At 38.4% G+C, this 15,303-nt stretch overlaps 1 protein-coding gene across 1 annotated transcript; it reads right to left on the reverse strand.

The window, feature by feature from the left end:
• Window positions 1-416: 416 nt before the first annotated feature.
• On the reverse strand, window positions 417-11,397 carry LOC134531423 (uncharacterized). The gene is made up of 2 exons (XM_063367126.1): window positions 11,309-11,397; window positions 417-2,257 (listed from the first exon to the last, which is right to left on the reverse strand). The coding sequence occupies exon 2, from the start codon at window positions 2,244-2,246 to the stop codon at window positions 1,002-1,004; it is 1,245 nt and encodes a 414-aa protein (XP_063223196.1). The 5' UTR covers window positions 2,247-2,257; window positions 11,309-11,397; the 3' UTR covers window positions 417-1,001.
• Window positions 11,398-15,303: the final 3,906 nt, after the last annotated feature.

The following is a 15,303-nucleotide window of genomic DNA, read 5'->3' on the forward strand; positions in this document are numbered from 1 at the left end:
AATTGTTGCAAACTACACAACCTAATGATAATGGCCATAGCTGACAATATTTTTTTTTCTAATCTTATCTGTTTCGATATACATATTTATGGTACCTATTATCAGTGGAAATTTACTCACAACCTTGATCTAAATGATTCATATATATATATATATCTGTGTATTTTAATATATATCATTTAATTTTGTGAATGATTTGCAATATGTATATGATATAACTATCGCATTTAGAAAAAATCAAGTTCAATCTTTATTCTGTACTTATAACGAGATAAAGGCGTATCCTTATTAAATCAGTTATTGAAAAAATATTTTTCTTTGAAATCTCGCAATGTGCTTGATACTCATTTCGATATATAACAATTATAAGTATATTAATGCTATTAAAAGATAAAATAAATAACATGGAACAATTAAACCAAGAATGTATAATATTATTAAATTATTAAAGATTACAATACAACACTAACAATTATAAAATACTATGAAAATTCAGGCCTAAGTAAATTAATATAAATTATATGTAAAAATAAAAACGAGTAAACACATACTTTAATAATAATAATAATAATAAATATCTACAACTGTAAACTTATTGATGAACATTTAACACTTCACTTAGAAGAGACATTTTTAAATATGGTAATATAAAGTTGAAGACCATAATTGTGATGAATGTAATACAAAAATGCGTGCAAATAGTGTAATAGTAGCTATATTACTTTAAAAAATAATTCACTTATTTGTTGATGTACTTATTTATATATAAAACTTTAAATGTAACAAACATTTTGAATCAGCCTTATGAATATGTTACGTTTGAGACACATGTAAGCTAATTTGTCAATGATTTACTGAACAGAAAAATTTTTACTCTTACAGAATTCATGTCAGTAAGTCACAGATTCATATCGCAAATATAAATGAACTAAAAATGTTATTTTTTATACTTACTATTTTACACATTAAACACAACCTTTTTTTAATTTAATTTATTTTTTTCAGAAATAGCCTTTCTTTTCGAACACAGGCAAAAGCCTCTTCATTACTTTAAGATATTCTTCGTTGTTGGCCCGGATATCATTTGAATCAGACTGGTCCCTCCCGATCAGAACTCCCTCCATGTCAGCTGCATTTTCGGAATCTGCAGTAAGAACTGGAAGAGCTAACACTGACATAAAGAACCCGTAAACGCCTTTCCTCTCGTACTCGTCCAACAGCTCCCGGAAGGTGACGGCCTTGTCCGCCTGCCCCAGCAGTTGCAGGGTGGAGCTCAGCTCTCTGTGGTATTCCCGGAGGATGTCCTCTGTGTGGGCGACCCGCACCTCGTCTCTCGGACTCGTGTGGATGAAGTACTGCAGGTCGATGGCGCAGGAGGAGTACATGGCCAGCTGGAAGTCCACCAGCCTGATGTCTTCCACGCCGCCGGTGACGTCGTTGTACTTGAACAGCATGTTGTTGGTCCACAGGTCGCCGTGTATCAACACGTTCAAGCGGTTGCCTTCAGGTGAAAGTTGTTGCTTAAGTGTTTGGAAGACTGTGTCGGCTGCGTTTTGTAACTTGGTAGACATTCTCTCGCCGCCATCTGGCCACTGCCTGACAATCTTCGCGAGAGATGCTATTGAGGAACGCGAATAACTCTGTATGAAATCAGATCCAGATTTTTCTGAAACTATATTTTCTTTGAAGGATTCCACAAGCTGTGGGTTGTCTTCATGCAGTGCAACTGACGCAGCATGGAACCTTGCTAGTGCCTTCATGACAAGCAAGCAGTGATCGAGTTCCAAGCCTCGTTGTCTCGCTGCCATCCTGTAACCTTCAGGGGCCAGGTCGCTAACTATCAAGAAATATGGAAAAACACATTGGGAATAAATGTGCCTAGCTGCGAATGGTTTGAACCGTCCTGCCTTTTCCAGGATGGCTTCAAATTTTGGCAAAATCTGGCTGAATACTTTCATCTCATTTGGAAATGCAGACGACTCGGCGAGTTTTTTCTGCATTGCTTCTCCTGGCGGAATCTTCTTTGCAATCAAGAACATCTTGCCTGCTTTGTTGCCGGTTCGTTGTATGTGAACAGTGATTCTTTGCATCTCGCTGAGATAGTGGTCGCCCTTGCTGCTGGCATCTGTCACGTGGCAGTCGGTGACTGACAAGGATGGATCGATCTCCACGTCTCGCAGGACTTCCTGGATCCAAGCTCTGTCCATCCAGGGAGCAGAGATGTTGCTCTCCATTGAAGATGTCATCTCGCTGAATTCTGCACACAAAAAAAAACTTTAAAAAACTTAATAAACAACGGCACATTTTTAATGAGCACACCACACATTCATATTGAGCCATGAACCATTATATTTTTTGGCATATTTTTAGCATTCTTTGCGAGAAATCTAAATATTTAATTTAAATCAAATCAACTATTTTATATCGTTTTAAACGGTATAGTTTATAATTTACGCTTATCTTTTTTACACTTAGGTCTGTGACTATGTATTGTTACGAATGAAGACAGGACCGCGGAATTGGCTGGCGGCCCTGTCAGGCCACTGGCTTCATGCGCGTATCACGTGGCCGCCACTGACGCAAGACTTTCCACGTGTGCATGGCCGAACTACAAGGGTCGTCAATACTCCCCCTCCCCCACCGCTGCCCGCACAAGGTCCTGCCTCGGCACTGTTACCTATCTCTGACCGGCCTTAGAAATTCCGTGGGCCGCCGTGTGGAGTGGCGTGAGCGAACGACGCTATTCTCAATACTGTGGGTGTCGGGTCGGCTGGAATGACTAATCACATCTGCTTTCGTGGCACATTAAGATATATAAAGTCATGATAAAAATTAAAAATAATGAATATACATTAAAATGATTATGGAAATACAAGAACGGAAAAATACGATCGGTTTTATTACATAATTGCTAAACAGATTTCTTGTGTGTTAATTTCTGTTTGACAACAACCTTATAGCATCCCAATAACATTCAGACTGTAAACTTCAAAATTAAGGGACATTCTAAATAGGATAAAAAAGGCGGGCCAAGAACACGAAAGTTTAAATACATTAATAATATTTTTGAATAATAACTTGTTCATAAATTAAGATATGAATGGTGGAATTACCGTGTCTCAATTGTACTCCAAAAAACTCACCAAATAAATTGAATATTGGGTAAACGATTGCTTTTTCTGGATTATACTTTGACCCTCACCAGGATTTCTGACAAGTAAAAGTGAAAATACCGTTTCTAAACCCAGATTAGTTGGAGAATAAGAAAGTTCAGAGAACCACAGATCACGACGTAGATTCTTCTACTGTGTCATGGGGTCGGCAGACTTTTAAGTGTGATGAGCCATATATTAAGTAAACAGAATCTCAAATTTTTTTTTAGAAAGCCGCAACATGTATTTTCTCTGTATTTCCATGGAATTTTAAGACGATAAAAAAGAGATAATATCAAAAATATTTTATCTAAAAATTCAACTTAAAGTCTTAAAAATAAATGCTACTTAGGGGGAAAAACACGTTAATGTAAAAAAATAAAGGTGGTAGTCATTAGATGAGCTCCACTGATAAAACAAGAAAACTTAATTTAATTAATTAATAAAATTTAAAAAAAAAAACAGCTGGGCGAGTGTGGTGATGGGCGTTGTGATGGTAGAACATGTGTCTTGATTGTGCCGATTGATATTGTTCGGCAATTTTTTTTGGTGCTGTGGCAACGCTGTGAGCCGTGCAATGCCATGGAAAAAGCCCCATGCGGCTTGCGAGCCGCGGTCTGCCGACCCCTGGCCTATGAGATGGCAATGAAACACTTACAGTATGAATGGATGGGGAAAAAGGGAGTAATCAGATTTTGAACATCCCACCAAAAACGGCTACTTCCGCCACGTTTCCTTCTTGTGAAAAATCCGGCGCACCTTGTTGGGAGGCAATGGGCCGGCCAATCAACTTTATCTCTTTAACGCAGCGAAACTCCTTCGGAATTCACTTAATATTTCAACTATGACAACGAAACGATAGCCATGTACAAATCAAACGAACAGTATGCACGCGGCCCGCCATCTTTCCGAACTGTTTATACGACACGCAAAAGGGGCACAAGTAACACTTCACACAACAAGGACATAAGTCACAAAGTCCGGTCATTTCGCCCCTGTTGTTAGATCCAGGTAACAAACACACAGGTATATACAGCAAGGAAAAGAAAGCAATTTGTTACAGATTACATGATCTTGTTGAATTCTGTCCTAGATCATAACCATTGTCCACTGGCAAAGGGCACAGCTTAATCAGCGGACGTTGCAAGACACTTGTAGCAGTCCAGATAGTAGCCACCCGGGGGATACGGTCTGGTCCTGGGTGAAGAGCTTCAATTCGAGCGAGATCCCATTTGAGTGGAGGGGTGTGCTCATCTTTGATCACGACCAAATATCCAATCTTGGGCGAACCACCTGGCTTTGTCCACTTGCTTCTCTGCTGGAGTGAGTACAAATATTCCTTTCTCCAGCGTTTCCAGAAATCTTGAATTATACGCTGGACCAGATGCCAGCGATTTAATCGGTTAATGTTGAGGTGGGTGATGTCAGGTTCGGGTAATGATGTTATGAGCTGTAGAATCAAAAAAAGGAGCAGGTGTTAGGACATCAAGTTCTGACGGGTCTGAGCTGATCTCACAAAGAGGATGAGAGTTTAAGACCCCTTCGATTCGAATCAGGATGGTGGAGAGCTCTTCATAAGAAAGGATCTGCAAGACAATGACTTTAGTTAAGTGGCTTTTAACAGACTTCATGCCAGCCTCCCATAACCCGCCAAAGTGCGGTGCTGCTGGGGGGTTGAAATGCCATGCAATTCCTTCCTGACTCAGCTTACTGCTCACTTCAGTGTTATGGGTTGTCTGTCTTACAAACTAGTAGAGTTCTTTGAGTTCTCGATGAGCTCCAACAAAATTAGTTCCACAATTGTAAACATGGGTTGGCCTTCCCCTACGAGAGATGAAGCGAGAAAATGCTGCCAAGAACAAACTGGTTGAGAGATCAGAAACCAATTCCAAATGTAAGGTGTGGGTGGCAAGACAAACAAACAAGCATAAGTATCCCTTTGTGGACTTGCAACCACGAGTGCGAGTCATGGTAACCTGAAAGGGCCCACCATAGTCCACACCAGTATGGTGAAAAGCAGTCACTTGTTGGACTCTAGGAGATGGAAGTTCTCCCATGGTTAGAGTGAATAGAGAGGGTTTAGTGCGGAAACACCAGGGTGCAAATGTAAACAATGAAAATGATTGATTACCATTAATGTGAATGGGTGATCTGTGGGCAACAATATAGGGTGTTGAACAGGATAGGGAAGGGATGCCTGACTTAACCTCCCTCCTACGCGGATGATACCCACATTATCCATGAAGCGCCGAATTTGATGAGAACTGCACTGCCCCTTGTCAAAGTTAACCTTATCAGCTGCAAAGCATTGTTGGGCATGTCTGATGCAAACGTCCAAGCCCTTTTGCAGTTCCGTAGTTGTTAATGGTCCCAGAGAGCGCCTTTCCTTAGGTTGTTTTCAGTGCGAACATGTCTCCAGAATTCCTTTTCAGTTAAGTCATGTATGATGCTGACACGATTTGCCACAAATGTTTTCCATCGGTGGGGTGATTATGCAATTCAATGAAGAACAACTGTTGAGTCTGACCACACATACACTTGCATGATGTCCAGCACCCCCTTGTATACATTGGTCACGAAACTGATTAGCATGACTAACATCACAGCTGCACACAACTCAAGGCGAGGCAAAGAGATCCTTTTCAATGGTGCTACTCTTGATTAAGCCATCAATAGTAAGACCTTGATTCTGCCATCTGAAAACATTGATCTGAGATAGATGACACACGCATAGCCAACCTCTGAACTGTCGCAAAACCCGTGCAGTTCATGAACAGCTTTTACTGAGCCTGGTACACACCGAGGCAGTCGAAGTTGTGACAACAAACAGTTCAGACTTAAAATCACACCACCTGCATAAGACCTCTGGAGGAAGCTGTTCATCCCATCCTGCTCCAGTGAGCCACAACAGCTGTACAAGAGACTTGGCATACAAGAGGATGGGCGTCAGCCACCCAAGGGGATCAAAGATCCTGGCGATAATTGAAAGAATTGCCCTCTTGGTCCTTGAGCTGTTTAATGGAGTCATCTGATAAGAAAAAACAGTCTTAGCTAGGGTTCCACTGTACACCAAGCACTTTCACCACAGCTGGCTGTTCTTTGTCAAAAGACATAGATGCTGGGGATTGTAGCTGGTCTGGGGAAAGACATTCAAGCACTTCACTATGAGTGCTGGCAAACTTCCTGAGATGGAAGCCACCAGCTGCCAACAAAGCAATTAGTTCCTTTTGAAGAGCAATGGCTTCTTCAACACTATTAGCCCCTGTGACAACATCATCCACATAGAAATCAGACTTCAAAACATAAGCTGCTTGAGGGAAGTCACATTGCTCATCTTGGGTCAGCTGATGCAAGGTGCGAATTGCTAGATAAGGGGCAGATGAAACCCCGTAACAGTCTGCAAACGATAGTCCACTATAGGATCGGTTGGAGAACAACGCCACACAATTCGCTGGTAGTCTTAATGCTCCTTGTCCACCATTATTTGCCGATACATTTGTTTGATGTCTGCAGTGAATACTACTTTGTTTACACGAACCCGAAGCAGAATTTCTCGAACATCTGTCTGTAATTTGGGCCCAGTCATCAGCATGTCATTTAGACTCACGTCTCACTGGGTCTTAGCGGAAGCATTGAAGACAATGCGCAGCTTGGTGGTGGTGCTTTCTGCCTTGATAACTCCATGATGAGGAAGATAATAGGCTGATTCAACATCATGCAATGGGTTGGCAATTACTTCCATGTGACCACTCTGCAAGTAGTCCTCCATGAAGGCCTGGTACTCTGTACGCAGTCCAGGTTGCTTGACCAGACGGCGCTCAAAGGCCTCTAGACAGTGAACAGTGTGTGCTCTTGAGTCTCCAAGTATTGATTTAGGTGAATGGAATGGCAGGGAAACCATGTAACGTCCAGAAGGTTCTCATTGGTGAGTGGTTTTAAAGAAAGCCTCACAGGCTTCATCTTCTGGCGATAGAAGTGCACAGATGGGCAAGTCCTCTATTTCCCAAAACGTTTCAACCACAGTTTCCAGAGATGGCGGAGGGTACATAGTCGATACGAAGAGAGTGACACCATGGTTGGTTGATACAATGGGACTGGGCACTTTACCCATAAGAATCCAACCAAAAACTGTATCCAGTGCGACCAGTGAATCCATGTTTTTTACTAACTTGTGCCCCATGAGTATATATGGAAACAAATCTGCTCCAATCAAAATATCAATAGAACTTGGAGTAGCAAATGTTGGGTCAGCCAAATTTAAATGAAGTACATGATCCCACGTCAGAATTTACAGGAAATGTGGGCAAATCTGCAGTTATTTTCGGTACAACATATGCAGCAAGTGACAGTTGTGGGTTTGTTTTGCCAACTGGTTTAATACAGCATTTAACTAATCCCTTTGCTGTGTGTAAGGGAGCTTGTGATAGTCCATAAATTGGTAAGAACGCTTTTTGACGAGTCAACCCCAAAAGCCGGGCACAATGTTCAGTTATGAAGCTCGTCTGACTGGCTGAGATTAAGACTGCTCGAAAATTCTGGTAATAACTGACACTGTCTTGTACATCCACCAAGGCAGTGGATAATAACACGTTTCTGGGTTCTGATTGACCAGGTCTCTGAGCTGTAGCCAATGCAACAGCTGGTGTAGGTTTTGTTGCTGCAGATTCAGGTGGGGAATGCTGAAATGAAGTTGCTTCCTCTTTCAAAAGTGTATACGTGTTGGCTTCAGTGAAGCGCAAAAGCGAGTGGTGTCTACTCTTGCATGAATGACAGCTGGTTTTTGACCAACACTGTTTCATTTGATTAGATGCTCCCAGGCAGTTTAAACAAAGGTTAAGTCTCTTGAAAATCTAGTAGCGGTATTCTGGCTTGCATTGTACAAACTGTGGACATTTGTAAAGTGGGTGGTCACTGTCACATACACTGCACTTTACAGCAGAATCAAACGTGTTTCCAACAAACAGTGAAGTATGTTTAGAGCGAGACTGAGATACAGTGCTATAGTGTGCCTGACTTACTCGAGACCCTGACTTACTGGAGGCTCCAGAGATTGCCTCAGAAGCCCGGCGATGACTTTCAAGGAAGGCTAAAAACTGAGCAAATGTAGGCATTTCTGTGTCACTCCCAGAAATATGTAGTTCTCATTGTTGACGTAACTGGTTATCTAGCTTCCTTTCCAAAAAATGTAGCAAGAGTGGGTCCCAAGAATGTACTGCTAGTTTCATAGTACGCAATGCAGCCATATGTTCATTTAACACTGACACCAAGACACTTACTGAAGCAGGATGAGCAAGAGACACTGTAGATGCTTGCATAATTGCATCAATGTGGTGTGAGATTGTTGTATCTCTGTTCAATCAAATTCCAAGCTACTTTGAAGTTCTAATTGATCAATAGCAGGGATTGGATAAGAGAGAGTGGTTCTGGTCACAGTGATGTTTTAAGGTATGTTAACCTTTCAATATCGTTAAAGTGAGCATTTTTTTTACCACCAAAGTGGTAAAGAGGTTAGAAAAATTAAGCCACTCTGTTGAATTTCCTGAGAAATGTGGTAGTTTTATAGTTGGAAGAGTTACTTGAGATGGGATGTGCGAAGTTGGTGCTTTTGTGCCGTCATGCAATTTATTCTTGTTGCACGTGGCAATGTATATTGCCTGAACACGATAATACGTGTCGTCGAAAGCATTTGGCGACCACTGTGCTGTTTTTTTTTTGTTGAAATCCGGGTCATCTTTGAGCAACATTTCCAAAGTCAAGTGATCGTCTTCAAAACAAGTACGCAATTGTGACAGATCACGACACGTTGCGATAAACAACTTACGTTGCGTATCGTCACTCTTCACTTTATCGGCAAGTGCATCGGCACGAAATAACCTGTTTTCCCCACGCTCGAGACGTATCATGAACACTTCTGTCTTGTCATTCATTTTGCCGTTTAATGCACAAAACAGAAATAAAGCGAATGAAAGTCCGATAAATAAAGTATTCACCAACACTGCGACAACATAAGATAAAAAAACGCTATCACAATAGATGAGCGACACGAGACACGACACAAATAAGTACAAGCACGATTACTGGTAAATATCCGGCCCGTGTGGACCAAATGTTCTTTGTTTCATCGAATTTCTTCCGGAGGACCATAAATATAATAAGAGTCTGATTTAGTGAAAACAACTATGACAACGAAACGATAGCCATGTACAAATCAAACGAACAGTATGCACGCGGCCCGCCATCTTTCCGAACTGTTTATACGACACGCAAAAGGGGCACAAGTAACACTTCACACAACAAGGACATAAGTCACAAAGTCCGAACAGTATCCTCGTACCTAAAATACGAAACACCGTTCATTGACTCATCACCAGTTCTCTATAACTATAAGACCTGCAAACTTGAAATTGGGCAGGTATGTTTCTTATGCTGTATAAGCATTCACTAAGGTTTTTTTTTTTTTTTTTTTTTTTACTGAAATAAACGTCCGAGTGGAAGCAATAGCGTGTTTGTATGTATGTCGTACACATAACACGGAGACAAAAAAAGGCTTAGAGCCGTGCAATTTGGTGCACATATTCTCCGGGTTGGGATCGTATGCACCTCGAAGCGATTTTTTCAAAATTCAATTTGGTTTTTTATTTAATGTTTTAGCGATTTACGACCACATTTTACAAATTATCTACGCTTGTAATCACTCGCAAGACCCTCGTTATACCCTCAAGTATACCTCGACGCCGCGAGTAAAATAAAGTTTAGAACTTCTAAGCAAATTCGCCGATTTTTGGTGAAGTGTTTAACTATTTCGCGAAAACCCTCCCTCCTTAACGTTGTATTATATTAAAGCACATACTGAAATCTTACAATCAGAACATCTTGAAACTTTTAAGGAATACAAAAATGACATTTGGCATTTATTTAAAACAAGAATTATAATAATATATTTTCACATATATTTTTGAATGAAATTTGAAGTTTTGTCAACGCATTGTAAGTACATTATGTCTCATGTAGATTATCGTTTTTTTACCCTAAAGGAAATGGCTTTTGATATTCAAAAATAGTTAAAATAGACTTATATAGTTTTTTTTCTTTAGCAGCATATTTATTTGCATTATATTAGTTTTCAATTTGACATATTCTTAAAATAATTTCTTCCTCCTAAATTTATGTTCCTACTGGCAACAGCTATTGCATGATTCAGCCTTTCTTTACTTTCAGATATCAATTTATTTTATAATTATCTTTGCCATCTCAAGGAAATGCAGTACTAGTTAAATAAATGTGAATTTGAAAACCAGATACGAAAAAAAAAAAATTAGTTGGACCTTGGCATTAATTTAGATACAAGTTTTTAGGCCGCGGGCACACCGGCCGTACTGGCGGTTAAAACACATACCTACCCGACGTTTTTTGGCTGAATATTCTTTCGACCTCTTTTCTTAGAGTGTACCAGACAGGTCTCTCAAGAATAAACTAAGTAAATTGATCAAAATCGAACATGTAAACAACCTATCTAATAGAAATCGCCGAGTATAAACTGCACTGTAAACTATTTTTTACAAATGGAACAGAAATAATCATGTAAAATTACCAATATTTGTTAATTTGTACTTTTTCATGAAAGTAGCTGTATCGCTAGAATAAAAAATTTCAAATAATTAGGGCTCGGATTCTTGCCAGGGCACTTATGCTTTTTGTTCCAGAATCTACAGTATGTACCTATTTAAAGATATTCGTAAACCGATCCTAAATAGCTTACCAGTATTAACTGTGCACATTAAAAAGCATAATATAACAAAATAAAGCACAATTGTTGTATACTATTCAATTATCTGTATCGTGATTTTTAAAAAAAAGTCATGCTTGGATGAAATATCATTTAAAGTTTTAATCTACGCGACAATAATTCTTGATAAACGTGATAATAAATAATATTCAATGTTGTTTTCCAAAAATGTATTTCATAAATTCAAAAATAAAAAATAACCAAAGCAATGTGTTGTAAAGATTTACAACATTATCATTGCAGTACTATTTCAATTTTATTTTTGGCAACTGGTTTCCAAAAGAATCTTTTGTAAACGTAAAAAAAAAAAAAAAAAAAAAAAAAATACGCACCTCCGTGGTGTACTAGCTAATCCTTCTCTTACACTTACCGGCAGAAAGGCGGGTGTTCCAACACAAGACCGGTGTGGCTCTAGGCTCCCACTCGTCTGACGAGAGTGTGCCGCCAAATAACCCTGCTGTACAGACTTACGTAACATCTCTGATTCCGCAGCCTTCACTCCAGGGTCAGCTGTAGGCAGTTCTTGCTTATCATCATTCTACAGGTATTACTCGAATGAATTATATTGTTATTGTCGTCCCTAGTATTATATTAGTCAAACTGGCATTAAATACACCGCTTCTATTGTAAATAAAACATTTTTTATCAGTTGTGTGACGTGAGTCTTTAAAGCAGCCAATTTTAAATACAAGAAAATATTTACAAATAATAACTCCAGTACACTAAATAAAATCAGTTTGCTTTGCACATTAGTAATTTATACTTCATATCTCCTATTTTTCCTCTAACAGTACTTTCAGCTTAAGTGTAATATTTTTAGGAGTACGTACCTAACCTGGGTGAGAGAAAAATTTAATGCGTCTCAGGCTGGGTATCAACCATGATGGAAGAGTCGTTCACGATTGAGTGTTTAGCTAGCCATAACAGCAATTGTTGCCATGATCATCAAAACTATCTTATTTCTAGACTTATGTCAGCTAAGCTCTCTATATCCTTATAAAAATAGTAGTGTGTAATAGTGAAGTCTGGTGTAGGTTCAGGCTGAGGATTGAGTACGGGGTCAAGAATAACCGCCATCTGGGATTGTGATGTCGAGCAAACATTTAAAAAAAATTCCTGAAAAAAATAAATCAAACATCTTCAAAATTACTCAAAATTTTCCCATTTCAAGTAAAAAGTTCCTATTTTATGAGAAAATTTCTCGTTTAAATCTCAAAAATTTTCTGTTCCTCGAAATGTCCTAAAAGAGGGTTAAGGCCTCTAAGGTCATAATCGTAAACTTTGACCCTCATCACGACTGAAATACCATATATATCGTGTAATTCGTCAACTCGATTCCATTTTCACCTAAAAAAATGAAAGTATTTTGTAGACAATAGACTTTGAAGGTACTGGGTTTGATCCCGGCAAGATCAATCTAAGAATTTTTTTATCATTCCTTGACATAATTCACCAGGCAGTTAACCACCTCCACTTTGACCCAGAAATACATTTTTTCCACCCTTATGACTTCATGGCGGTCATCTTGGATCCGCCATTTTGTTTTCGTCTGCTTGAGTGTGTACTGTGTACCTGCCATCTAGGTTTATTTTTACCCACTAGAATTCAGTAGTATTTATTACCTGATCGTCAGCTGTCGTATCATCTGCCATCTTGTCGGCCATATTGACTGTCATTTGAAAATCTGTAATAACCAATCAAAATAATCGGAAAATATGTATAAGTATGTCACGTTACATTTGTTTTGTTACCGAGTTTAAGCAGAATTCGTGTCGTCATGCCCGACTTATATTTTGTCTGTGGCGGTTTCGTTTTAACTGAAATAATAACTAAAAAAATCGCTATTCAAGCCTGGGGCAGTAAAATTAACACCGCGCTAAATTAATTTTTGCTTAATTTGAAGACACGCTAAGTGATATACTGATGCAATTAGTTTTAGAGACTGCTCTGCATTGTCAGAATGGCAAATGGCAGTATTCATCATCTTTAAAGCGCACTTTTCAGTTTTGTCCTCATGCGACTCAGGTAAACCGTATACACAGTGCAACCATAAATTATATTTTAAAGCTCCATGTACACCCAGTTATTGTATTCTGCTCGATATTACCAAGAAAAGTGCAAATGTCCTTTGATCCACCTAAGTTATTTAAATAATAGTAGTTTTTTTATCATTTCATGAAATGCAGATTTGCAATATGGAACCTATTATCATTGATCTGTAATGCACCAAGCACAGTCTTAGGTTTAGATTCGTGTCCAGGTTCTCGCAACCTGTTGCTGCACTTTGACTTTACTACCAGAGGTTGTACACATACGAGTCTTCAACCTAAATTGAGAAGTTGGAATGCCAGCAGGAAGTTCCACAGTAGACAAATGTTCACCGTTACAGTTATTTGTATGTCGTCTAAAAATGTCAATATGAGTAAACCACTTATGACACTTATCACAGCAAAACTTCATTTACTCTACTCGAGTCTCCATGTATAATGGGAAAATGCGAATGCCATATCACAGTAGCTGCAAGGATGCCTATTTGATAACAATGGACTTTTAAGGCTCGAGTCAGATGCTGATATTTATGCTATTGCACTAATGCGCTATATTTTGTCTTTCCGTGTAGACGAACATAACTGTTGTTCGAAAACTTCTTTCCATAGTGGCAACATCGTTGGTCAGAAGAAGTCGCAAGCTTCCGGCCATATTTATGCTAGTGGTACTGCAGTTATTGAAGACTCCTTCACTGACACGACAGAATGTCATTCACAAGGTTCCTTCGATTAGCATAACTGCACCCGATAAAGTATCCTCTAGCGTTTTCGGTGACGATGGTACACCTTCCACTGGAATATCTGTGATCGTCGTCTATGTCACTACCGTTGAGATCTCTGTTGACGATGGTACATGTTCCACTGGTATCTCCGAGGTAGTCGTAGATGTTGCTACTATCTCAGACTGCGCCGTTGATGGTACAACTTCAATCAAGGTCGGCGTTTATGATGGTAAAGATACCATAGAGTTCACAATAATTGTCAAGTTACTGGACTTATTTGTCAGAAAAGTCACACTAGACGATCCTCACACCACCATAACCAGTACCTCAAGACTATAAACATTGAACCAGAGAACATGTGGTTTTGGTTATGTTTTGTTAAATATAAGTTGAAAATAAACCAGTATTTACGCTTAAAAAATATCATGCTCGTTATGCAAAAACTACGTCTGGTGTTGCACCTCCCTCAAGTACAGTACTGGGCAAGAGATTAATATGTTGATGCTGGTTTTCCTAAAATACTAGATAAAACATAAAATATTAGATAACTCTTGAAACGATTTCGTTTTCACTTACCACAATCAAAGAAAAATTATGCTGGTAAAAGGTGTGACAAGAATTCTACATCCCATCTAACCTGAACACTATTGAAGGATCGTGGACAGGTGTAATAATCGTGATAGTTGTATTCAATTATATGCTTCGGTGGCGACAGACTGTAGTCAATGAACACAAGTCTCCAGCAAGGGATAAAAGTTTTGAGAAGTTATAATATATGCCCTTTCACCCATTATATTGGATAAATAAACATAAAAAGGCAGCTAAAACACCAAAAACTTTTTATCAAAACCAAAATATATTTATATATGTTTTTCAATTTTTAAGGAAAGGCAAGGAACTGTGAATATAGGTTACTGAGATACTATTACATACATAACATTAAATAATTTCAAAGTAATTTTACAAAAAAACTTAATATTTTCCTAACAAAACAAAAATTCTTTTCACATAGTAATTAACTAAAACTAAACTTATATATATATATATATATATATATATATATATATATATATATATATATATATATATATAACATCAGCCAAATAGATACAACATTCTGTGTAAATCAATAATTCAATATTAATAGGAAAAAGTTTCAGCTTATGTGTGTGCATATACACAAATACACATACACATCTATAAACACATACACGTGTAAAAACCTCTTCAGAAAAAGATATCACAGCAGAGATCTTCAATCATGATATAAAATATATAATATACCTATAATACTTAAAGGAATATTAAATCATACTAATGAAAAATGGAATATTTCTCAAAACTTTAGACACCACTATATTATACCAAATAAAACTGCTAAGAAATTAATTTTTTTTAAGTGTATGCATGATTGACTGAACAAAATTAGTGACTTAAGAACAACAAATAATTCATGTCAATTTTTGTTTGAACTGTACATGTATATTTTAGTGTTATGAACGTATGAATTGAAGCAATCAGCCAAACTCATTAAATCCCTAATTACAGACAAATCAACAAGGATTTGACTCTGAGTAGAGAAAAATGTTAATAAT

The sequence above is a fragment of the Bacillus rossius genome, chromosome 3, assembly GCF_032445375.1.
Source record: "Bacillus rossius redtenbacheri isolate Brsri chromosome 3, Brsri_v3, whole genome shotgun sequence".
In the NCBI taxonomy this organism is placed as follows: Eukaryota; Metazoa; Arthropoda; class Insecta; order Phasmatodea; family Bacillidae; genus Bacillus; species Bacillus rossius.